The sequence below is a fragment of the Dermacentor silvarum genome, chromosome 8 (genome assembly GCF_013339745.2).
Source record: "Dermacentor silvarum isolate Dsil-2018 chromosome 8, BIME_Dsil_1.4, whole genome shotgun sequence".
NCBI lineage: Eukaryota > Metazoa > Arthropoda > Arachnida > Ixodida > Ixodidae > Dermacentor > Dermacentor silvarum.
The window spans coordinates 89,941,386-89,967,594 of NC_051161.1; the positions used below are offsets into that span (position 1 = coordinate 89,941,386).

The window sequence follows — 26,209 nt, forward strand, 5'->3', positions numbered from 1 at the left end:
TAGTTAATTACATACATCTTAGCGCTGTAAGATAGGGCTACTGTGCGGTTCATAAGTTAACTTCAGTATCTCTTCCGAAATGTGTTTTGTCACAATTTGCTGACGTGCCAAACTCTCTTATTTCTTTACTTAAATCACGAGAAACACGCTAAAGAAACACGCTGTTCGATATGCACTTCGCGTCGCTATTTTGTGGCCCTAACGTACGGCGCCACTTCCCTGTCTACGACTATGTTCTCGCAGGTTCTGTGAAAAAGAGAAATTATATAAGAAATTGTCACAATAGCGCAGACGAAATTAACGCGGAATACCAGACTCGCTATGATCTAGGTATTTTTACGTGAACTGACACGCGGCCTGCAAGAACGCTGCTTGGTATTTTTTAAAAGAAATGAGCTACTTTCCCGATCATTCACAGAAGCGGCAGTATAACTTAAGAAAGATTTAACAGCCTAATAAAAGAAGAAAAAAATTCTATGCGCAGTCGACAGGATTCGAACCTGTGCGGGGAGACCCCAATGGATTTCTAGTCCATCGCCTTAACCACTCGGCCACGACTGCACAACGGCCAGGCGCCAGGTATTCTTGAACGCCTCGTGTCTATATAAACACGCGGAACTATAGGCGTGTAGCCTCGAATGGCGACCTCCTTTGCGACGAAGTCATCGGATATGCAGCAATACAAACGCTGGAAATTTCTATAGCAGCGAAATGGAGCCATTTCGCAGGTGTTAATGCAGTTTCCGTACAACGATAGCTAAAGCTGGTACCCTTGACCTCCCTTCTCAAGCTGTCGGGAACAATGGGCTTTCGTGCGTTTTACATTTATCACAGAGAAAGTATCGATGACAACCGCCCAAGAAAAGTAGCTCACGCGAAATATTTTCAATCTGTGTGACCGAAGCAACTGCAACCCACGAAGTCTCTCTAGAATTAGCCTATTTCCACGTTATTTTCAGAAGTGGCCACTTTAGCCCGCTTCACAATTTCTCTTTTAAGCTTTATCTCCCCTCCTCCATTTAATCGCCGGATTCTTGGTTCATCGGCCGTTATGCAACGGCGTAGGAAGCGCACGTAAGTTACTGGTAGGACTTGAAAAATAATTCTACAGTAAGCTCATTGAATTGCCGTTGTTCTTAACGCACGCCCTAACTGATGGTGATAGAAATATAATGCGCTTCGTACAAAGCTTGACGTCATGGAGGATAATTGCAGCGCGGTGCCCGGGTGTGCATGTCATGAACACCTGGTGCGCATAACTATCCTAACAACAATATATGGCGGGATTTGTGGATGTCCAGAATAACCATCCCTGCGCTACACTTATCCTCCATGGCGCCACGGTTTACGCGAAACGCATTATATTTATATCGCCGTGGAAACCTCATTGTGAGATATCCTACTTAAAAAATAACGGCAATTCAATGAGATGACTGTTGAGTTCAACTTTTCAAGTTCAAACAGTTATTTACGCACGAAAGCTTCCTACGCCATTTAATTGTTACTAGCACCTCATTCCACGGCACCTATCCACTTCGGGGCCAAGCAACTGGCGGTTAAATGGAAGAAGGGTGAGAGCACTTTAGAGAAAGTAGATAGGCTAAAGTGGAAATCCTACAAACGATATGGAAATGGATAACTTTAAAGAGAGATATAGTTGCAATTGCTTCGGTCCTGCAAATTGAAAGCTTTCGCGCGAGTTTCTTACTCCGCGATTGTCAGTTGATGCTTCACGAAAGCTCCCTGAGAACTGAAGTATAAAAGTCACCCGCTTTATCTATCGTTACATGGACACTGCATCCACACCTGAAAAATCGCTGCTTGGAATTTACCAGTGTTGGCATTGCTCCAAGTTAGCTGACTTCGTTGCGAAGGGGGTCATCGTTGAAGGCCACACGCCTCGTTCCCCCGAAGACACGAGGCGTTTAAAAATAGCTACCGCCGTACCGTCGTGCAGTCGTGGCCGAGTGGTTAAGGCGATGGACTAGAAATCCATTGGGGTCTCCCCGCACAGGTTCGAATCCTGTCGACTGCGCACAAACCACTCTCTTTTTAATTTTTTTAATGCTGTGGTTCAACTTGTTTTAAATTATACTGCCCGCTTCTGTGACTGATCGGGAAAGTAGCTCATTTCTTCAAAAGGATGTAACAATATTCTCGCTGCGTTCTTGCAGGCCGAATTTCAGTTCACGTAAAAATACGTAGCTTATAGCGAGTCTGGTATTCCGTGTTAATTTAAAATACCGGCCACGGCGGCCGCATTTCGATTGGGGTGAAGTATATAAAACGCCCGTGAACCGTGCATTGGGGGCACGTAAAAAGAACCCCAAGTGGCAAAAAAAAAAAAAAAAAAATCCGGAGCCTCCATTATTATACGTGCGTCATAATCATATCGTGGTTTTGGCGCCTAAAACCCATAGAGTTTAAAATCACTAATGAATGTGCACCGGCCAATGGTAAATGTCGCTTACAAACGAAACGCTCTGTGAATGCGGCCAATCGGACCAAGACCATTGGGAAAGCGCACCAATCGCGGACGCCGGCACCGCCCTCCTAATCCGGTTGTCTAGTAGCAAGCCAATAACCGAACGCTTCCCGAAGGTATTCGCTTTACTAAAGGAATTATGTGCCTGAGTGTTGCTGTGAGTATCTATATGGACAGGCAGCGCTTGTCGCTTCGTTGCGTAATTCTGTAGAGAACAGAGCCGTTAACCGGCACACACGTGACAGCTCGTGCATCTCAAATGGCCGTAATGGGTAACGTGCTGCGACGAACGCGCCTCGACGGTTACGCAACAGCAAAGCACGAGAGCATCGCATCGGTGTCTTTTTATAGTCAGGGAGAGTCCAACCAGTGATCAAGTATCACTAACCACCGGCCAACACGAAAACGTGTGGAAGAAATTGAATTTTGTGGTTTCGCGTGACGAAACCACAATCTGATTACGGGGCACGCCGTTAGTGGGGGGATTCAGATAAATTTGGACCACCTGGGTCCCAATTTATCTCCAGTGCACGGTACACGAGTGTCTCTGCATTTCTGCCGCCGTGGCGGGGATTGAACCCGCCACCTCGGCAGCGGCTCGCGCGTGGTGGGTTGAGCCAGAAAAAGCCATTCGCAACATTACGAATAACTCCCCTGAACTCTGTGCTCGCCACTTAAAAGCGGTTTCATGGCTGCTGGCGCTGAACGCCCCCCATTCCGGTTTGTGATAGCTCCAGTTCTTTACAAGGAAGTCATTTTACACGAGCATCGGTCAGTAAACTTGGGGTGTTCAATATAGCGAATAATTTGCCTGACCCGGCTTTGAGGGGAAAAAAAAAAAGCGCAAATGCTCGCGTGCGCACATACACGACAATAATGCATTAAACGACGGGTATAGAAGAGCATGCAGTGCAGTCCACAGAAAAAGTTTTAAAAAAGCAAAAAAAAAAAAAAAAAAGAACGAAAAAATTGTAGCAGAGCGTGGTTTCGATCCACGGACCTCTGGGTTATGGGCCCAGCACGCTTCCACTGCGCCACTCTGCTAAGCACAGTTCGCGTAACATGTAGCAGCTGTTTCATCGTGGAGCACATATCGGTGTGTCTCGTGCAGATTAAATCAGCGTCGGCCACAGTCCTTCGCGCAAGGACGGCGTGAACAGGTCGCTAATTGCGTCCGCCTGCCGCTGCTCCATTAGGACAAAATAAAAAAAATAAAAAATTACGAAAGCAGATTGCTTGCCTCGTGGAGCAACGTGTAACAGCTTTACTTGTGATATCGCTACGTGGCAATGTTTTATGACTGTGGTCTCGGCAGCTAGCTATACAGTTAAATTTGCCGCGTGTTTTTTTTTTATTATCTGTCTTCTAAACTGTTACCTCCATTTTATGCTTATTTCTTATTTCCCGTAGGAAGAAAGGATATGTTTGGCAGTCAGAAACTATCATCCAATTTCTGTTCATTTATTCTGTAATCCACTGGAAGAAAATATTATTAGGATTTCAAGAGGTCTTTCCCCCCCTAAACATAACATAAGAATGTCGAGATATCAGACTTCCTGAAAAAAAGTATATTCTAATCCACAAAAACAACCGTACTCCTATGAGACGAACGTATTTTACAAATTGTTGGATTACATAAATTCATTTTTTCGCGATATTTGTACTTTTAATGAAGGAGTTTAATTTATAGTATATGATTATACGGTGATTCAATAGGGTGGAAACATTGACCTACACTAAAATTGCTCCCTCTGGTGGAGATCAGTGGGTAGAAAGTATTCTACAGTTCACTATAGTAGAAAGCATACGGTGAGTGGTGTCAGTGTCACTTTCTCATATATATATATATATTTAATTTTAATGCAATTAGACCGCCAAATGCATTACGTATTTGTTTATAACTGTAGATCCGATAGGGGATTACTCTGATAGGTTTCAGGGCAGCCTATTTTCTTTACTCTGAATCCTCACTTGTTTCCCATTTCTCGAACGTGTGTGCTCTTTTTTTCCCTGACACAGGTTGCGAAGCAGGCCACTAGAATCACGCACTTTGTTTCTGACACCCTTGACAAGCCATCCTGTCCTATTTTTTCGGAAATAACATATTTACCCGGTTTAAGCGATAATTTATTGCTTATTTATCCCGGAGAAATAAAAAAAATCAGGCAAGTTTGCACTCGGTCGCGCAAAGCTTAGGCACAGCGAAACTTACTGGCTGCTACTGCTAGGTATGAACTTGGTTGCTGCTAGTTTTTAACTTGGTTTAACTTAACTACGCATGTAGGAAAGTATTCTCGAGCGATCAATTTCGGAGGTACCTTCCCTTTCGCGACATTTCACGTGACTAGCGCTGGACGCGTCGGCGCCTACTAGCGACAGCGTTCCTGGCATGCCACAAACGCAGGCAGGCTAACCAACGTTGGCACAGTGCCAAGAACGCTGCTGCTTGTCGACGCCGAACGCGTTGGAGACTAGCCGCTCGATATCAGTCGGCTTCGCTTTGGCTTGAGCTTTGCGCGGCCTAGTGCAAGCTGTCGCCTTTTTTTTTTCTTTCTCTCCTGGCTCAGCCAGGCTCAGCGCGCCGCGGAGAGAAGAGAGGCAGGGGTCGGGAAGGCGGGGAGCTGGCGAGGAGGTCTCCTCCCCCTCCTCCTCCGGGTTGATATGGCTACCACGGCTACGCACCACAAATTATGGCTGGCTTAAAACAGCTTCGCTGTTAAAACAAGACGTTATTCTACAAGTGCCCCCGGCTTGCTCTGTTTTTCTCTCCTTTGCTCGTCAGTCCATGCGTTGTTACAGCCTACCAAGCCTTGGACCCTATAACGTGTTGGTGACCCGAACTTGATCATACGGAGCACGATCGACGCCTGTCGTGGAGGTACTGGCCACGAACGAGGCCCCGACGACCAGGTAGAGAGCGTCGTCATGGCGCCAGCACATGCCAGCATTTTGTCCCCAGAACCCCGCTCGGTGGTTCACCTCAGACGGAAGCCATTTTTGTTCCTCCGGGCTCGGAGTACTAGGAGCTCACGACGGAGCGCGCCGGATATGAAAATAGGCCGAAGAAAACGTCAATGGCCGCTACACTTCAGGGCAACGGCAATTAAAAAAAAAAAAAAAAAAACACCGCATATCCACGAAGTGAATGATGATGAGTGGGCGAAGCACCGGGGATCATTCGGGTAACCGTGAATCCCCCGTACATTGCCCACCCGAACATGCAAATGAGTGACAACACATGTGTACAGTATATACATTGTTGTTTTATTGGTCGTATATGGTATTGAGGTGCGGACTTCGTTTTCCCTTCATTAAGACTGCCTTGTGATCAGTGCAGCAGCACGGCGACGCCGGCAAGCGGACCCAGAGGTGGCGAGAGCGCGGGAAGCGGCAGCAAAACGGCGGAAGCGTTCTCTACCTGAGGTTGGTGGCGCCGATGCTCGGTTCAAGCGCGAGCTTCGCGAGCCCTCAGCTCCGGGTCCACTTGCAGGCGTTGCCGTGCTGCTGCAGCTTCGCGAACCCTCAACTCCGGGTCCGCTTGCCGGCGTTGCCGTTTTGCTGCAGCTTCCCGCGCCCTAGACTCCGGGTCCGCTTGTTGTCTGCGTCGCCGTGCTGCAGCAGCTTTGCGAGCCCTCGACTCCGCTTGCAGTTGAGCCGCCACTCTCGCCTTTTCATCCATCCATAGCGGGCGCGCCGTTATCAGAAGCGACCGTTATCATCCATGGCTGAATAGAGAAAGAGAGAGCGCGTCGGGAACGAACGCCCTTGTAGGGAGCCTAAATGCAAGCGCTGTTTTAGGGTGGTGACAACTCCAAAATTTTCAGCGCTATTTACCGCCAAATTTGGTGAGTAGCCATTTTGATTCCCAATTTCGCTAGAAGTCGCGGCGCATACCTGCTTTCTTTTTGTCAAGCTCTCATGTACCCATTTTGGCACGCGATATATTAAATTTCTTTAAGTTAGTTTTGCACCAATGCGCACACGAAACCTGCATACATCTTTAATATACTCGTTGCCTTTTCCTTTTATTTTAACACACCAAACTTATTTTTTCCCTATCATACAAATCAACAAGTTATAAGGCACGGTGGGTGCTCGTGGTAGTATTTTCTCACGCCAAGAATGTGAACTGCATTAAACGTTGTCGTTGCCTTCCACTTGTGCACACTATATAAATGGTGTTTTTCGAAGTGTGCTGTAATAAAAACTGTGCTTACAAGCCTGTTTAACTAAAACGTAGACGTGCCATGCACTGCTCTCAGACATGCTATGGGTCTCTGGCTGCTGAGGCCAAAGTTTATTTTAAAAATTGAATTAGTTTCACTGGTCCCAACGGTTGCGGGAAACGTGGTCTGTGAGCTTGTCTTTTCGCCATTTTGATTCCCACATTCTATATTTGGCGGGAAATTTTACCCGCCAATATAGCTGGCGGCGGCAAGTACCCTTAGAAAGGTTGTCACCACCCTAAAACAGCGCTTGCATGTAGGCTCCCTACGCCCTTGTGCACTGCAGCGCCCCTAGCGGACTCCATGCAAACCAAAGCTACGGACGACGACGATGACGAGGAGGGGGGGAGGGGGCAAGGCTCGACCCTAACGTGCTTAGTCCCTAAAACTACATTTCACGTAGACTTCACATGTACTAAACGTACTTTAAAAAAAGACAAAAAAGAGAGCGAGAAAAACACACGAAGACAATAAGAAATTATAACAAAGCTGACTTCAATTATATGAACTATAACTATGCGCTTTTCTTGACATTTTTCTAGATGGGTTTAGTATCCGGAGTGTACAATGTAACTGGAGCACGTTTATCAGCAAAACTAAAGGAATTAATCTAACGTCAAATGTATTACTGTTCTTACCATTAACTTTACGTAATACGAGCGCCTCCCGCCGTGGTATAACTGCAGCCTTAACCGACTGTCTAACAGGAAGAAACAACTTTTTAGATCCTCTAAACACTCTCCTAAACACAACATATGGCGTGAGTTGAGGATGTCCAGAATAACCATCCCTGCGCCACAATTATTCTCCATGGCGCCACGGTTCATACGAAACGCATTGCATTTCTATCGCAATGTAAACGTCACTGCGAGATATCGTACTTCAAAAATAACGGCAATTCAATGAGATGAATGTCAAGTTCAACTTTCCAACTCCAAACAGTAATTTACGTAGGAGAGCTTCTTACGCCGTTTAATCTAGCGCCTCATTCCACGGCGCTTATCCACCACGGGGGCTTGGCCAAGAAGCCAGCGGTTAAATGGAAGAAGGGTGAGAGCACTTTAGAGAAAGTAGATAGGCTAAAGTGCAAATTCTACAAATGATATGGAAATGGATAACTTTGAAGAGAGATTAAGTTGCAATTGCTTCGGTCCTGCAAATTGAAAGCTTTCGCGCGAGTTTCTCATTCCGCGATTGTCAGCTGATGCTTCACGAAAGCTCCCTGAGAACTGAGGTGTAAAAGTCACCCGCTTTATCTATCGTTACACGGACACTGCATCCACACCTGAAAAATGGCGCCATTTCGCTGCTAGGAATTTACCAGTGTTGACATTGCTCCATGTCAGATGACTTCGTTGCGAAGGGGGTCATCGTTGAAGGTCACACGCCTCGTCCCCCCCCCCCCCTCCCCTCTCAAAGACACAACACGTTTAAAAATAGCCACCAACGTACCACCGTATCGCCGTGCAGTCGTGGCCGAGTGGTTAAGGCGATGGACTAGAAATCCATTGGGGTCTCCCCGCACAGGTTCGAATCCTGTCGACTGCGCTGTAGCTTTTTTCTTTTTCTTAAGTTTGTTAAATATTTGTTCAATTGCCGGTTCTTGGAGTGATCTGGAAAGTAGCGCATTGAGACAGACAGACACAGCACTTTATTATAGCGCATTAAGATAATAATAATAATCATGCAGCATTGTTGCAGGCCGCATTTCAGTCCATTTAAAAAATACGTGTAGCGGGAGTGGTGTTACTTTCCTCCGTTCTATTACAACAAAACGTTTTCTTCTTCAAAGAATTTGCGAGAATAGCCGTAGGCATGGAAAGGCGTTGTACATTGGGGCCAGAAATATTGCAGAGACGCAGAATACATTTAAAGGACAGCGGTTTTCGCGATTTAAATAAAGAAAGTAAGTGTAGCGCTCCGTTATGACAAAAGACAATTGATGCGTCTAACCCACTTCTTAAATACGCCGGATTCGTTGACCTATCGTTATGAACCGCATGGTACATAAAATAGTATAGTTGCAGCGGTAGGATTTATGTAATGTAATTATGTAATCAGGTAAGTTGTAGTTCTCACTACCCCAAAACTCAGCGTAATAATCTGGCCTTTTATTTCCGACCGAGAATTAGTTTCTTTTTTTTTTTTCCGCGGGTGATTTCTCACGTTAAGCTCACCGTATTTTTTCTCGTTTTCTTCTTTTATCGGCGAATGTTTAGTTCGCTAATCTTGTTGATGCTCTAATCTTGTTGATATGCTGCTTTTAAACACTGTAGTATCACGCTGTACACGGAATAACAAAGTGTCCGAGAAGTGGTCTAGCAAAGGCGCAACGCCACATGGTGTAATTTCACTCTGAAGAAATTACGAGTGACTGAATTTGATATTCGGATACAAATAGAATGATACTTTATTTTAATGTTACGTGAGGACTGGACTCTAACGAACAATACCGAACACTGCAGTGGGCAAACGCGGAGAAATCGAGAAAAAGAATACTAAAAAAAAAAAAAAAAAAAAAAAAAACCGTAGCAGAGCGTGGTTTCGATCCACGGACCTCTGGGTTATGGGCCCAGCACGCTTCCACTGCGCCACTCTGCTAAGCACAGTTCGCGTAGCATGTAGCAGCTGTTTGATCGTGGAGCACATATCGGTGTCGCTCGTGCAGATTGAATCAGCGTCGGCCACAGTCCTTCACGCAAGGACGGCGTGAACCGGTCGCTAATGGACGTCCACCTGCCGCTGCTCCAGTAGCAAGAGAAAGAAAACAAAAAAGAATTACCAAAGCAGATTGCCAGCCACGTGGAGCAACGTGTAACAGCTTTTCTTGCAATGTAATATACGTGTGTGCGTGCGTGCGTGTAGGCACTATCAAAATTTGTCAGGGGTGCTCCAATTTTTTGAAACTTACCGATTTTCGTAAAAGGTATGTCATCAGTGGCGCACCGACGAGGGGGGGGGGGGGTTCGGGTGTTGTAACCCCCCCCCCCCCCCTGCCTCCAGCCCCACCCGCCCAACGTGTACCTTCAGCGCTCTGTTCACATTGTCATTACAATTCAGGAGGTGGCTTGAGGTCGAATATTCCAGATTAACAAAAACACTCTATCACTGTCTCGTATTCATTCATTCATTACATGGAGTAAAACGCTGAAGAAATAAACATCGTCATCATCCTTGGTGTCATTAATATAATTATTAGGCATTTTATTGGCTGTTGGATTCCTCTGGCTAAAGCGAGGAAATTGCATCTTATGCAAACTGCTTGCTTCATCCCTTCCCCCCTCCTCACACTCAAAAATTTACTCCCCCCCCCCCTCCCGGCAGAAATCCTGGGTGCGCAACTGAATGTCATAAATCAAAATTCTGCTTCATAATTGACCTTATTAAAATGCAATACATTTCATTCAAATCGCTCCAGTCCTAGCCTATTGAGAGAATTCCTACGTTTTACATGTATTTGAATAGAGAACTGGGAGAGTTGGCCCTGAGATAAAGCTTTTGCTCAATGGCTACAAGTTAAAGCTGGGCTGAGATTTGTCTTTATCGTGGAACCCGCATCCGTAAGTTTTTTACCCTGCATATAAGAACCTGCAACAGAATAACTGAAAGCTGAGTGAGTTGGTACCTATTTATATTCATACTCTGCAAATGGAATGCTAAATGAAATGTTCGTCTTTTTAGCTAGTTCACCCCGTTTTCAATTTACCAAGATTTCCAGTAGTATTGAAGATATATAAAAACAGTTCACGGTATGCCTGAAGTTGGTGTAAGCTCCAGAAAGATTGCGTTAACTGTCGCGCACCTACGTACGGAAACTCTAGGTGGTGAACCCCTGCCGTGAAAAGGCCCTAACGGCGCTTTTTCACAAAGTGCCCATTTTAAAAGAAACCCTTTTTGCTCCTCCAACTTATATTTCAGCCCGCACTGACGCACTGACCACCACCTGAAAGTTTGGGTACAGGCCTTTGCAGCGACTCCTTCATTCCTATAGGGCAAGCTTGGACTGGAATCGCCTTTCCGCATCCGTCGCACTCATGATTTACACGAACAACTTTATGACCACTGTTGACCACTGTACAGAATGCCTTTTGTTAATATTCTTAAAGCATTGTGTTTTCATTTTTTTACCCCCCCCCCCCTTCTTCCTGTAACACCTTTGGGCCTTGCAAGTATGTAAAATAAACAAATAAGTGAGACAACAAATCGAACAGGTTGCTGTACATAGTATAATGAGTTAATCGAAAAACTGCACATGAAACATCTTCAAATCTGCAGCGTCCACAGAAAAAGCTACAAGCACGAAATTGCGCGACGGATGTTTTGGCGTAGTCCTTGAGACCGAACGAATTCAACGACGACGTCCGATGTAAGCCGGGACGGGGGCCAGTCAGGGGCCATCGTCGTCCACGTTGCTGACGTAGTTGATGCGAGATGGTACTGGAGCACTGCGAAGAGAGGCGAACACTTCCTAACGTTACTGCACGAATCACTAGGGAGACAACGGCGATCGAAACTTTAGAAGCCGTGCTGCGATGCAACGGAGTGCCCCGATTGAATAGCAATTAAGACCAAATAGGCCAGCAGCTAGTGGGCTAAACAAAGGAAGCTACAAGGCTGCAACCAACGTTTCGACAAGAGTACACGTCTTTGCCAAGGCAACAACTGTTTGCTAAGCTATAGTGCTAAACTATCTTATTCATTTTTGATAAACTATCGTATTGTCATTTTATTGCGATAGCAATTATATGGACACTCAAAAGCAGATTTCTGCCGTCGCCGTCGCCGTCGCCGTGAGGTTCCGTATGACGTCATTTGGAGAAGAAATCGTCGCCGCGCGCCGAACGCTGTATGTGCGAGTGAAAAGGCGCGAGGGGCGCGTCTTTCACGGGGAGTGAACGCACGGCGGAGAACAAACGCGCGTTCTGCGCCGTGCTCGCTTAAGGGCTGCAGAAGTAGGCGTCTCTGTTCTCCTTCACAATCACCATGTATGTAGAGCAAACGCGCCTTCTTCCGACGAGCGAGAGGCCGTGGGGGAGGGGGAGGGAAGGGAGGCGACGTTTAGCTGCGGCACGCAGTGCCTATTTATATGAGAGGCTCCGGCAACAGTCACCAACGCCGCACGCATTTTGAGCGAACGCGGGCAAAACGCCGATGGCGTCGACAACAGTTCTGCGTGTTGCCGATGCTGCTGCATGTCCAAGTTTATACAGCTGATAAAGCTAATATCATTACTCCGTATAGCTCTCTACAAGTTTGCTATCGCAATTGATGCTTCGCCTTTCAGGTGAAACTGCGACAACTTTTTTTTCATCTGCCCTCACATTTTATTGCGATAGCAATTATATGGCCACTTCAAGCGCATTTCTACCGTCAGCGACGCCGTCGTCGTGAGGTTCCGTATAAAGTCCAAGGGCGATAAGATCGTCGCCGCGCGTCGTGTGCTGTATGAGCGAATGAAAGCGTGCGAGGGTGAGCCGGCATTTGCGGCTCAATCTCGCCCGCACGAAAGGGTTGAAAGCAGGCAGGAAATGCGCTGTTTTCCATCGCGCGCGAGGCACCCAACGTTGCAAGGCACCGGGAGGAGGGGGGGGGGGGGTGAAGGGGGAGCGGCGTTTTACTCCGGCTGCAACTGCGTATGTGGCGGCTGCGCGCGGTCGTATCTTGAGAGCGATCTGCGTTGGGGGTAGAGTCTGCGGCTCATAGCTTTGTGCGTGCTGTGTTCTCGGCCCTCCGTTTGCGTTGAAGCGATAGACAACAACACGAAGGTCACTTCGTTCGCTGCTGCTGCCGCGTTTCCTCACGCCAGCGTTCTGACAGCGAGTGTCAGCGGTCATTGAGTGTGATGAGTTCATGTTTGCTGTGCGTGCTGACACTAAGCTTGTTATTGCGATAGCAATTATATGGACACTCCAAAGCAGATTTCTGCCGTCGGCGTCGCCGTCGCCGTCGCCGTCGCCGTGAGGTTCCGTATGACGTCAATGGAGATGAAATCGTCGCCGCGCGCCGCCGAACGCTGTATGTGCGAGTGAAAGGGCGCGATGGACGCGCGCTTTCACGGGGAGTGAACGCACGGCGGAGAACAAACGCGCGTTCTGTGCCGTGCTCCCTTAAGGGCTGCAGAAGTAGGCGCCTCTTTCCTCCTTTACAATCACCATATATGTAGAGCTAACGCGCCTTCTTCTGAGGCACGAAAGCCCGTGGGGGGGGGGGGGGGGGGGCAGGGAAGGGAGGCGACGTTTAGCTGCGGCACCAAGTGCCTATTTATATCAGAGGCTCCGGCAACAGTCACCAACGCCGCACGCATTTTGTGCGAACGCGGGCAAAACGCCGACGGCGTCGACAACAGTGCTGTGTGTTGCCGGTGCTGCTGCATGTCCAAGTTTGTACAGCGGATAAAACTGCTATCCTTACTCCGTGTAGCTCTCTACAAAGTTGCTATCGCAATTGATGCTTCGCCTTTCGGGTGAAACTGCGACAACTTTTTTAATTTAGTTAGCTAGTGAACGTTTACAAGTCGATACGGCCGATAAAAGTACTATCCTTACTACGTATAGCTCTCTGCTAATTTGCTATCGCAATCGTTGCTTCGCCTTTTGGGCGAAACTGCGATTTTCTTAGCAATTACAGCGTTCGTTTGCTTTCGGTTATTGTTATCTGTATTGTTGCAACTGTGCCCTCACTGTTTACTTTTCATTTGTCTCGTAATGTCTTTTGGGACACGTCAAGGTATTATCAGCTTAGCTTCGTATGACATTGCTGTGTTGCTATCGCATTCATTGCTTCGCCCTTAGGGCGAAACTGTGACATTTTTTCAAGTTCATGACATAACAGTAGGCAATAAAAACTACCGTGAAGAGCGATTATGTCCCGTTGTTGTGTCCGGGTCTCAGGAGGCTATGGCATATGCGGGTTATTTTGCCCTACCATTCTATCACTAAAGTTGCTTATACGTTGTCTTACATTCTTGACAAAGTTATTCCTCAGAATTTTGAGAATGACAGCGCAAAAACAAATGTCATGAAACAAAGGACCGACAGCGCATGCCTTTTATGTTAATTCTTCTCAGATTGCTATATTAAAGTGTGAAACAATAACATAAACCTGAAAATGTTGTTTTATTGCGATAGCAATTATATGGACACTCAAAAGCAGATTTCTGCCGTCGGCGTCGCCGTCGCCGTCGCCGTGATGTTCCGTATGACGTCATTTGGAGATGAAATCGTCGCCGCGCGCCGAACGCTGTATGTGCGAGTGAAAGGGCGCGAGGGGCGCGTCTTTCACGGGGAGTGAACGCACGGCGGAGAACAAACGCGCGTTCTGCGCCGTGCTCGCTTAAGGGCTGCAGAAGTAGGCGTCTCTTTTCTCCTTTACAATCACCATGTATGTAGAGCAAACGCGCCTTCTTCATACGCGCGAGAGGCCGTGGGGGAGGGAAGGGAGGCGACGTTTAGCTGCGGCACCAAGTGCCTATTTATATCAGAGGCTCCGGTAACAGTCACCAACGCCGCACGCATTTTGATCTTTTGGGACACGTCAAGGTATTTATCATTCTTCTAGCTCAAAATTACCGTTGAGCATGTACGGCGGCAAATAGAATTCATTTGATTGATTGATTACTTGACAGGGTTTGGTGACAGTTTTGTTTTACTGACAACGGGTGACATCATATTGCAAATTGTCTTCAATCCCTTTCAAAGTTCCATCGGAAATTATTACGTGAACTGTTCATACCGAATACGATGTCAAATGCCTGTGGAAGTGCATGGCAGTGGTTTAGTCATATTCATGCCGTAAGCGTTCGAAAAGATTGACCCACATTTGATCTAGACCACTGTGTCATCACAGGTGACAAAAAAGTGCCGTGACGTCCGTACCGAATACTGCGAGATGGCATGAAAATTATGTAGCGTGGACATGGCAATCCAACACGCGATGTTACGTCTTGACCTCTGCGTTTAGGCAAAGCAGAGGGTTTTAACCATAAGAAACACGAGCAAACTATTAAGTTTGTCCATGTGCATAGAGAGGCTGCTTTCGGTAACTACTATAAACGGTGTACTTAAATAAAATACACCGCGTTCGTAACCTACCACTCGGTGATAAGAACGTAGTTAGAACGCGGCGAAGTCCTTAAGCTGCCTTGGTGTCTCAGGCTGGTTACATAGCTTCCTCTACCAGAAACGAAAAAAAAAAGAACTATCAGCTTCTCACAGGAAAATGATGGGACATTCAGTAAAAAAAATGATCGCCATATCCACGAAGTGAATGATGATGAGTGGGCGAAGCTGCGGAGGTAATCTGGTAAACCGTGAATCCTCCGTAGATTTTGCCCACTCGATCATTATACAAAGATGTGTCACAGAAACACGGGGGTGTGGTGTGATTATATATACAGTATATACAGAATGTTTTATTTACATATTCATGACCTCCCAGCGAGAGACAGTTACAGTACTGCACTTTTATCTTCCTTTCTTATATAAAAGGCACTTACTACTACTACTACTACTTTACATATTCATACAGTATATACACAATGTTTCATTATTTACACATGGGGCAGATGATGATTTTGTTCAAGAGTTCTACGGACCACAGCAACCCTCCGCTCCGCCGCCGCCTTGTCTTCTTCGGTGTTCATAGTAGCAGGGTAGCAGTATCGAAGCGCACTGAGTGTCGACCGGCGAAAGATAAAGCACCATCTAGTGGGCGCCATTCAAATCAAACGAGAGCACAGCTGCGCCTCCAGCGGGAGCGGCGAGCACTAGCGTAGCTACAACGGCGCGACGGGGGACAAGCCTCGACCCTAAGGAGCTTCGCCCCTAAAAACAAACAAACAAAAAAAGGTATGATTTTTTGATAGAGCTGCGAAGGACCCGCGAAAGCCTCCTTCTTCTTTCTGGGGTTTTACGTGCCAAAGCCTCCATGTATGCACTCATACATTGTTTCGGTACACCTTTCCGTAACAGCTGCGCGCAGATGTCGTGCGACGGTCTCTAGCACTAATCGGTTGACTTACTTACAGCTACGCATCGGTGCAACATCAGACTATGTCATTTTGTTTGACCCTTTTAGGCGCCCGTTCGTGCGACGAGCGTCGTCGTCAGCGGCGTAACCGAGCAAACGAGCGCAGCGAAAGATGAAAAAGCGAGAAGCAAAGCGGAAAGGAGGGTGCAGCAGAACCGACATGGCGCCACAATAGCGCGCTTTGTCTGGGAGGTCCGTCGGCTGCTGTGAATTGCGCCCACGAGTCACCCACGCGCTGGCTCTCGCAATTTCCAGATTAGCGAGGCAGTTGCGCCCCACTACGCTCCGTTTGCAACGTGCCGCAAGTGACAGATTTTCCGCGCCAGCCAATATATCGCGAAATGAAAACACGTATAAGCTGCGTTCAAATTTCGCATTAGGAAGTATCGTAATCATCGATGATTTTTTTTACAATACTTCATCAATGCTGAAGCTGCACGCTTCCTTCAGAAGTCAGCCTTTAGAATCTGTGCAAGAGTATGCGAATGAAATTTACAGAATAAAAATTGGTTGGAGCGCATATGGCAAGCATTACCCAGTCATGACCAGCAGTTTACTGCTATTCTTCAAAATAAACGTTTGCAAGTTTGCAATCATTTCATTCTACCGGTACTAACATATCGGGCAGAAACTTGAAGGTTAGCAACGAAGCCTGAGAAGAAGTTAAGGACCGCGGAACGAGCAACGGAGCGGAAAATGGCGCATGCAAGATAATGCGTTGGGCAGATAACCGGCCGTCCACTAGTGTTACGGAATGGCGGCCAAATGAAGGGAAACGCCGTCTAGGACGGCAGAGAGTTAGGTGGTGCGATGACATTGGGAAATCTGCAGGCACAACTTGGAATCCGCTAGCGCATGATAGGGATATTTGGATATCGCTGGGAGAGGCCTTCTTCTTGCAGTGATACAAATAGGGAGATTATGACCGTATTATATACGGGACAAGGCTGACGTGCTCTCCAGGACAGCGGAATTATAATAAACGACATTTCTCTACATCTTGGACGCAGCACAAACCTTGCCAGTACCAGCCGATGACCAGACGTTAGCTTTTTCGAGAGCTAATTTTACCACTCAATAAATGTTTGACATTGATTTCGAAAGCATGTCGCGTTGCTTGAGAGACATCCGAATGGTCATTTGACATCCAGTGAAATTTTCACCAGTATGCAAATGAAATCATCCTTACGGGCTGCTCAACCAGTGTGTCGGAAAAGAGGGTTTTCGAATATATCATAGCAGGGTGCTGAGTTGTGTGACAGTGCGATTCTCATCTGGGGTGCGAGACACTGAAGCCAGCCCTTCACGTTTACAGAATGGCTGCCACAACTGACCACGATCGAGAAGAAATCAAGCCGGGGTCTGATCGAAAGAAACCAAAAAGAAACATGAAATATTGTGCTCATTTGGATGCTTTGTTGCAAGTGACTGTTAAGCTTGCATAAAGCATAAATGGAAACTTGTCGAAGACGCCTCAGAGCGTAAAAGTAAATTGAGCATCAGAAACGATTTGGATAGCCGATTTAGTTTACAACTTTTTTTCGTTATGTCATTCGGCTACCTCTTAAGCGTTAAAAAATTGTCATTTCCTAACATAAAAAATTTGCTAATGTTCATCGGTATGTACTATCGACCAAAAAAGTTTGCGCACCAGGGGATCTGATAAAAAGCTGAATATCTCCGGAGTCTCAAAACGTAGCCTGGTATTCCCATTTCCAGCCTCTACTGGTATATGCGAACAACCTTGTGATGTGCGGTTTTACTGGCTACTTTTAAAGGCTGCTCAGATATTTAGCGTTTTCTGAAATCCCGTGGTCCGTAAACATTTTTGGTCGATAGTACATGCGGCCACCAGATTCGGCATTATTGGCCAAATAATTGAAAAGGGAAATGTTGGACGTAATTCTTCTGAGGCATTAAAGTCCTCATCGCTCCAACGATGCCACCTTCTTGCAATCAAGAAAAGCCCCAGTCACCACAACCCGTGAGTCAATGTGCTTGATCAAGAAGTTAGACTTTTTGTTGTCCAGTTCCTTGCAATTGTTGGCGGTTTCTGGTGCAACTGGTATTGGCGTTGGGATCTTGAAGTTTATAAAATCGTTTATGGGACGAACCTGCTATTGCTTCTGGAACAATCAACTAGCCTTTCTATGCGCTAAAATAAGCCGTGGTGGGTAACGAGCGCCCCATAGCCTGATATACTGAGCTTGATATCTGTAAAGTACTGTCAACTTATAGCCATCATCGGATCGTACCACGCCGTGGTATTCGAAGCATAATTTAGCGCTAGCCAGCGACGACGTTATGCTTTGAACTTAATGACGTCGCTCCTAAGATGTTTCTGCCACTGGAGCGTCGCCTTTGCCACGCACACTTTGTCTTGGCACAGCATAGCCTGTACGCAGTACTCGCGACGGGCTTCACGGTTTTTGCGCATCTCGTGTGTGTGTGTGTGTGTGAGAGAGAGAGAGAGAGAGAGAGAGAGAGAGAGAGAGAGAGAGAGAGAGATGGAGACCACCGGTGTCCGTTATCGATGGGGCTCCGAGAGTACACGGCTGTCTTAAGACTGCACAGCTGCGCCGATATCATCATCATCATCAGCCTATATTTTTATGTCCACTGCAGGACGAAGGCCTCTCCCTGCGATCTCCAATTACCCCTGTCTTGCGCTAGCGTATTCCAACTTGGGCCTGCAAATTTCCTAACTTCATCATCCCATCTGGTTTTCTGCCGACCTCGACTGCGCTTCCCTTCTCTTGGTATCCATTCTGTAGCCCTAAGATATACGCCGATATGCACCGATATACGGAACCATTTAAGAAATAAACAGTTTTACAGCGAAGCTGCGGACTCTGCGGACCCATGCGGACCCTGTGCCGTCGTTGTCGGACTTCGCCAAATAGAGGCCACGTGACCTAGCGGGAGAGGAGAGGAAAAGAAAAGCTGAACAGGGGGAAAGGGGTTGGGTTGACCCCTTTTCCCCTGTGAGAATGGTGTGAGAGGGTGCAGATGAAAAGGAGAACGGGAAGAGAGGTTGACGTAAGTCGCGCCGTCCAATACTCGTGTTGAAGGGGGAGAGCGTGAGGCACGCCAACCAATGGCGGTGTAGGAAAAAAGTAGTTCAGTGGAGGAGTTGGGTGTGAGAGGAGTTCCCGTTAGCGTTGGTTGTACATACGAAGCTTTGTCAAGGACTCTTGTGTGGGAACGTGTAGAATAAGCGTGAGGAACGCGCTAGGAACGCCGTCACCCGTACACGCCGACGGGTCTCATCCCCCGCAAGTTGCGCCGTTCGGGCTGGCCAAGAGGCCGCGAATGAAAATATGGCTCGGACGCTCGCTCCCATTTCACCCGGCCTGACGCGGCAGGTCGTACCTTTTTTTAAATCATGTTCACTACGCGAAACACGCAAAAGCGAAAATGAGGTTATAAAAAGAATGGTGAAAAAAAAAAAAGATCTACAATATAGACTGCTTGCGAAGTTTCATTTGCATGGTGTAAAACTCGGTGTAACTAACACAGCTTTGCTGTTCGACCACCTTCACGGAGTGGAAGGGGCGGTGATTTTTTTTTATTTCTGGTATTTATTAAACCAATATTTCATATCTCAGAGCCGCCTTGCAGTCTTGGAGCCCCTTCGACTACAGGGCGAGGGTGATGCAGGTCATATTGCACATGACTTTATATACGTGTGTATGTATACTTGTGTGCATTGGTGGCAGAGGAGAACAAATAGAAACAGCCTGACGCTCCAGTGGCTGATTTTTTAACTTCATCGCTGTGCTTTTGCACCGCGAGCTCGCGAATATCGCAGACATCAGTTGCAGTGCGATGCGAACGCCAGTAGAGTGATGCCGGAACGCGCCGCTGCGACGTTGCAGGTGAACATATTTCAGTAAGGATGTGTAGGATCTGCAGTAAACAGACGAAAGACGCACGACACGTTTGCTCACAAACCTAAACGAAACAATAGGGAGTTTTATAGTAATAGCGTAACCAAGCGGGTTTGCTTAACCAAAAACCCAGACTCCCTTGTATACCTTCTGCGCTCTTTTGTACTCCTTTTGCATTCTTTTGTACGCCTGGCCGATAGAGTCCCCTAACTTTGGGTCCACTATTTATAAAATTCCCTAGTATTTCTTGAACGGGGATCACTTCACTGTCAGCCGCCGCGGTAGTCCAGTGGCTATGGCGTTGCGCTGCTGAGCTCGAGGGTTCGATCCCCTACAGGGAGCGAACCTGAAATACCGATTGTTTAGTCACGTGGGCAAGCGCTTCGGCGAAGTCTCGCCTCTCTCCATTCAGCTCTCACTCAACGGAGGTTGGAGGAGGCAGAGCTCGCAAGCAAATGAACGGTGTCTCGGAACTACCGCAGGGGCAGGGTGCACGAATGAAAAAAGCAGTCACGTGACATCTACGGTGACGGGATCCTGCCAACACCGGCGCGTTTTTTTTTTTTTTTTTACGTTAGTGCGGTCCCGTCAGTTAGCACGTAAACTATATACGGTCGAGTGCTGCATCTCGTCAAATGGAAACGGCTCGTTGCGTGCGTACTCGAATAGCGATGTGGCACGGGTGCCCGCGTAAGCGGCCCGCCGTCTCGTCTCGGGCACGGTGAGCACCAGGCCACCGCTGAGCAGCGTCAGCAGAGCGAACAGCGCCAGCGGCACGAACGGCTGGTCGTCGCCACCCTGCAACGACGGTGAATCATGCGGGACAATCAACGAGATTACTAAATAAGGCCCATCCGCGTAACATGTTGCAGTATACCGCCAGAGGATACTTGGGAAAATATGTGTGCTAGGTGGGATAACCCGGCAAGGAGCCTATACTCACCAGCCACATGATGTACGGCGAACCGAGCGCGCCGAGCAGGCTGGATGCCTCGCCCCAGCAGTAGCCGAAGGTTAACACGAGCTGCGGAAACAGCTCGACGTTCATCACGGCCAGCACGGAGTGCGCTGTGGCTTGCGCCAACAAACCGAGAACAACAAGGACCGTGTACTCGAGGTCGTCCGCTGCACAGTTAAGTTAGCCTCAGGCTATCCACTCAAGCAGAGGCGGAAGACTTGGCTTTCTTACCGCTGCTAGCTCTCTTATAACTGCACATAGTGCGGCTGCACAAATAACATAAAGAAAGAAAGAAAGAAAGAAAGAAAGAAAGAAGAAGAAAGAAAGAAAGAAAGAAAGAAGAAAGAAGAAAGAAAGAAGTCCAGATATGCCTTAATTTTTTGAAAACTGCCTATTTCTTATAGGGAAAAGCCTCGTGCAGTTCGTTAATCTCGAGTTGTTTCAAAATTCTCGTCGGTGAGGACTTGGAACTGCCCCTTTACGTGCATCCTAAGCGTTACTGAGGTTTAGATCACAGCTGTGTGATTGGAGCGTATACATTTGTTTAAGATAGGTGCACTACCCATGTACTTTAGCAAGCACGCGCGTTTTACGGCGCGTTCGTGGAGTATAGCAACCAAACGTCGACAAAGGCAGTTAGTCCCACCCACGTGAACTATCAATCCTCGTGACGCATTTGCGACATGCCATTGCCCCTGAATGAAGGCCAAACCACACGTATACGCTTGTTAGCGCAAGCAGGCACGCGTTAGTTCGCTCTGACGCGCCTATATATGCAAGCGCCCAGGTGCCTTGCAAGGAATGTCGGTTTGCATCTACAAAGGACGTGTGCCAGCATGCGCTCACTCCTGGCTAGACGCCCTGGCAAACTGGCAGACATCGCTTCGTACTTAGCTATTGACAGTGCTTCAAAATGCGCTATCTGGATTTTTCTACTATTCGTCGGTCAAGTTAGAGTGTACCCTAGTCAAGCCGGGGAAGGTTAAATCTGGTGCGCGTATAGACGGCGCAGAGATGCCGCGGCAAGTCCTCTCGCCGTATCACGCCGGCAAGGCGCTCGGACAAGCGCGTGCTCTGATTGATTTATTTGCGTCTGGATTTGACGCTGTGATTCCGTGCTGAGCCTGTTGCAGCGTATAAGAGGTTTTATTGCAGCCTGGCACGGCGCTGAACGTCAATGCATATGGAGGGTCCTCATGCTCTCGTTCAGTGTGCTGAGGTATACTTTCAGGTCACTAGGCTTTCTTTATATACTCTTTAACGCGATCGCGTAAAGGGCACCGTGTCGCAAAAAATGCGGCGTCGGCGTAAGCGCCGGCGTCGCTGGCGGAAATAATCATGCCGAACATCACTCCGAACCAACCCGTCCGGGCAGGTCCTTCGCGTGGCACAAGGCGTTAGTGAACAAAGATTGAATTTCTCAAAGTAAAATCCGTGAGAAAAATCGTAAAGTACGACTTAACCACAACCTACAGATGTGATAGCGTCTGATTGTAATTTGAATATACGAGAAAAAAGCCTGATAAGCAGCCAGGGATCTTTGAATGCTATCGTGTTCCACTCTTAAAAGCGAAGCTTAAGCGTCCTCTAATTTTTTCAAAATGAAAAGCGTTTCTTGACCCAACGATTTTCCTGACTATGTGGAAGTTTTATCAACGTATCCGACAGAGTAAGTCATATACGTGAAAGTAGTTCACATGAGTGGTGGTATGGCACTTTGTCAAAATAGTTCACCTCCATACAACAACGTGTAAATATATTTTAAATGCGATAGCATTTTCTTGCGTACCCCCTGCGTCTCTAAACCTCGCCACCTATATGTGGCCTCGAAACTACACCGACATGAAGGTAAGAAGGACAAAAGAATACTAATACGGTGCGCTCAAGCACTCCAACACAGCCGCATTATATTCAAGAGGACGGACTGATGGGCTTGTTGGTATGGCATTATTGGTAGCCGCCTGCGTCCGTTGATATTGCTGGGTTGATTTGTATGTGTGCCTTCCTTCTCCCTTCGTTTTGTGCGATGATGCATATTGTAGTAACCGGCCGCGACAGGCAGCAGCACAACGAGACGCTAGCTGGTGGTGAACAACATTTATTGAAGGCACCGCTGCTATATATATATTGCAGTGGTGAAAGGGTAGGAGAGGGAACGCCGCCGATAACTCGCGCAGAGCGGAGGGTGGAAAGGGGTCTACGAACGAGAGGGTGCAAAAAGCGTGCGCGCGCACAGCTGGCTTGGCTGGTGCGCAGCAACGTCAACAGACAATTATATACTATATATATGTATATATATATATACTTATATATATATATATTATATATATATGCCAATCAGAAGACAACTTCGCGGTTATCTAGTTTATATTTTCCAACAGTTCGGCGGACCGACCTTTTCAGGGATACAGGAAAATCTTGCACAGTCTTTTTATATCTTCGGTAGAGAAAGAAGGCGCCAAAAAAATGAGAAGGAGAGATAGCGAGATATATAACAAGTGAACATGAAAAAAGAAAAAGAAAAAAAAGATATAAAAAAAAATAAAAATAAAAAAAAAAAGGAGGAGAGTTAAAGGAAAGACACCAAGACTGCTCGTGCCAGAACAAGCAAAAGGGCAAGGGTCGCTGTTAGCTGTTTCACGTGCACAAGGACGGCGCTTGGATGTTAAGGTGAACATGCAAAAAAAAGAGAGAGAGAGGGGGAGTAAAGAAAGCACCAAGACCTGTTCGTGCCAGACGAGCTTCGTCTGCGACCAGGTGTGGTGTCGTCCTTAACTCAACCTCTACTCCTTTTTTTTTTTTGTTTTCATGTTCAACTTGTTATATATCTCGCTATCTATCTTTACTTTTTTGGCGCCTTTCTTCTCTACCTGAAGATATAAAAAGCTAAGATTTTCCTGTATCCCTTGCAAAAGGTCGGCCACCGATCCGAAACTGTTGGGAAATATAAACCTAGATTACCGCTAAGTTGTCTTATTTATAATACGCTTGGCCCATTGAAAATAGTTATACTATATATTAATATATATTAATATATATGTGTGGGTGTGGTGTGTGTGTGTGTGTGTTGTGTGTGGGTGTGTGTGGTGTGTGTGTGTGTGTGTGTGTGTTGTGATCTCGTGCAATAAAGCACTCATAGCGCAATCCCGTCAGCTCCTTTCGTCGTCCGTGTGCTTTTGAGCTACTGTCTCAATAAGGCGCTATATTGCGTGCAAATAATAATAATAATAATAATAATAATAATAATAATAATAATAATAATAATAATAATAATAATAATAATAATAATAATAATAATAATAATTTTACTTGTCTAGTTCGCGAAACTGTTTATGTATATGTCACATCAAAGGTAGCATCACAAAACCTGAAATACTCTCTCTTAAAGCGAAGCTTTCTATGGCTCTTTTTTTTTTTCGCTCTTGGCGTTAGCGGAGAGAGCAGCATGGCTCCTCACCGTTCTGCACGAACGCGGTGAGCGTCCAGGCAACGCACGAGATAAAGAAGCACACGGCCGAGGTGCGCTGGCGCCCGTAGCGCTCCATGAGAGCGCCGCCTGCCAGCACGGAAGCCATGTGCAGGGTGGCCGAATACTTGGCCTTGAACACTCCGTGCGTGGCGCGTTGCAAGAAGTGCGCGATCACGCTCAGGTACACCAGGGTGGACGACAATCTGCGATGGGGGCCGGCGGCCATCAGGACCCGTCACGACGAGCAGGGGGGGGGGGGGGGGGGTTATTCTGTATAAGAGTCCACCTAGCGCACTGTCCGTTTCGGCTGTCGTCGATTGGCTCCAGCTGCACGAGAGAGAAGGAGACTGGCCGGGGGCACCTGTCTCCTCCTCACTTGTGGTGCTGCAGCCAATCAGCAGCGGCCGAAATGCACAGTTCACTAGGTGGACTCTTACATAATACCCCCCCCCCCCCCCCCCCCCAGGTGTACACTCGAGTGAAATTAAGATTTAGGCGAGCGAGAAGAATGCTATACAGCGAAAACTCGTTATAGCGAAGTCGTCGGGACCGGCAAACAAATGTTCTTCGGTATATCAGTGTCTTCGCTATAGCCGTAGTTCACCGTTTTGCCTGTATGTAAGCTACGGTAAAATATTTCTTAGCACACTTGCTTGACTCACACTCGAAAGAGTGCAAACTTGATGCCCTTGCACAAAGCAGCTCTTCGTGAATCAGCTTCGCAAAGGGGACCCGAGGGGTTCAATTTCTTGTTGGCTTCGACCGCGTGAAGATAGGAAATCGTATCGAAAATTAACTTATACTTTATTGAAATGTAGAAATAAGAAATTCAGGGACGATTTAGCGGTAAATGGGAGGGAAACGCGTTAGCATTGCGTCAAGCCTTTTTGAGATCCCGGTTCCATTATTTAAGTCGGCTTCACCCATTGCCAAGTGTTGTTCAGGAGCCCACTCGACACACATCCTGCCTCTGCGAGGAGCGAAGTGTGACGATAGTCCCGTCAGTGGTCTGCTATATGTTTATATATGTTTTTTTAGCTGCACCACATAAAAAAAAAAAAGAAAGAAAGAAACGCCTGTAGCAGACATCAAAATTTTAATCCATGAGCTGAATGACTCGATGAGGCGGTCATCACTTCTATGACAAATCAAAATGCTTAACTAAATAATTAACATAACTGCACTAATTAACTTTTTTGATAACTTACTTTACGGCACATATATTCATCTACGAATTGCAGCTAGTGAGTTAGCTACGCGCTCGCGAAGGCAACGAGCCCTTATGTACAGCAGGGATCTCCTTGTCTGGAACAAAGACGTCCATTTTCTCACATCGTTGCCTGCCTGCCACAGGAACCAAATCGCGGGACGCGTTCATGGTGACGCACCTGGCGACGAACATGACGACGACGAAGCGGAAGTGCTTGGAGGACATCAGCAAGCCGCGAAGAGGCATGCGAAGAACCGTGGACCAGCGCTCTTGCGACTGCAACGAAATGGCAAGTCACAAAAGCTATAAGAGATTTTAAGGGGTGTGAATCACACATGGGACAAGCTCATTGCCGGAAGTGCGAACAGTTCTTGACCATTGTTTCGAATTTTCGTTGAGTACGAGAAGGCGAGCACATATGCGTTCCAGAAGTCAATCAAATGTTTATTATAGTGCCCAGGAACAGCTGCGATGTCTTCGTACTGGTACACGTGAAAAGTAATACGCAAGGCAATGTCTCCAGAGAAGACAAATGTGGTAAACAAAACAATGTGAGATGGAGAAACAAATAGGGAAAACGAAAACGAGGAGACGGGCGTAAGAGGCAGTTAAGCATACGACATGATTATCTATACATGTACAAAGCACAGGAAATGAACTCTGAAACATGTCAATACAGGCAGAATAATTATTGCACGTTTTTTCGCAATCGAGCCGTAGAACAGTCTCTAATGCAACAAGGCCGCACAGAAAACGCGGAATACCGCCTGGCATACTTTTTCGCACAATACCAGGAATCTGGGACATCGTCGAACAGCGCCTCTAGCGGCCGCCTCTGAAAACATGCGCATTTTCTATGGGAGAACGTAGTTTTCCCAAATAACTAATCATAGAACCATTTTCAAAATATACCTGGAACTAGCTCTAGAGCTAGCCGAATCTCA

The 26,209-nt window shown here is 47.0% G+C and overlaps 1 protein-coding gene and 5 non-coding genes across 6 annotated transcripts; 2 read left to right on the forward strand and 4 right to left on the reverse strand.

Moving 5' to 3' along the window:
- Nucleotides 1-479: 479 nt before the first annotated feature.
- Trnas-aga (transfer RNA serine (anticodon AGA)) lies at nt 480-561 on the reverse strand. Its single transcript has one exon. It is a non-coding gene; the product is annotated as a tRNA-Ser (tRNA).
- Nucleotides 562-1,953: 1,392 nt separating this feature from the next.
- Trnas-aga (transfer RNA serine (anticodon AGA)) lies at nt 1,954-2,035 on the forward strand. The gene has a single exon. It is a non-coding gene; the product is annotated as a tRNA-Ser (tRNA).
- Nucleotides 2,036-3,457: 1,422 nt separating this feature from the next.
- Nucleotides 3,458-3,529, reverse strand: Trnam-cau (transfer RNA methionine (anticodon CAU)). Its single transcript has one exon. It is a non-coding gene; the product is annotated as a tRNA-Met (tRNA).
- Nucleotides 3,530-8,177: 4,648 nt separating this feature from the next.
- Trnas-aga (transfer RNA serine (anticodon AGA)) lies at nt 8,178-8,259 on the forward strand. The gene has a single exon. It is a non-coding gene; the product is annotated as a tRNA-Ser (tRNA).
- Nucleotides 8,260-9,240: 981 nt separating this feature from the next.
- Nucleotides 9,241-9,312, reverse strand: Trnam-cau (transfer RNA methionine (anticodon CAU)). The gene has a single exon. It is a non-coding gene; the product is annotated as a tRNA-Met (tRNA).
- A 6,872-nt stretch (nt 9,313-16,184) lies between these two features.
- LOC119462266 (solute carrier family 22 member 2-like) lies at nt 16,185-24,281 on the reverse strand. The gene is made up of 4 exons (XM_037723609.1): nt 24,044-24,281; nt 20,572-20,753; nt 20,241-20,426; nt 16,185-16,205 (listed from the first exon to the last, which is right to left on the reverse strand). The coding sequence occupies exons 1-4, from the start codon at nt 24,279-24,281 to the stop codon at nt 16,185-16,187; spliced, it is 627 nt and encodes a 208-aa protein (XP_037579537.1).
- Between the last annotated feature and the right edge of the window lie 1,928 nt (nt 24,282-26,209).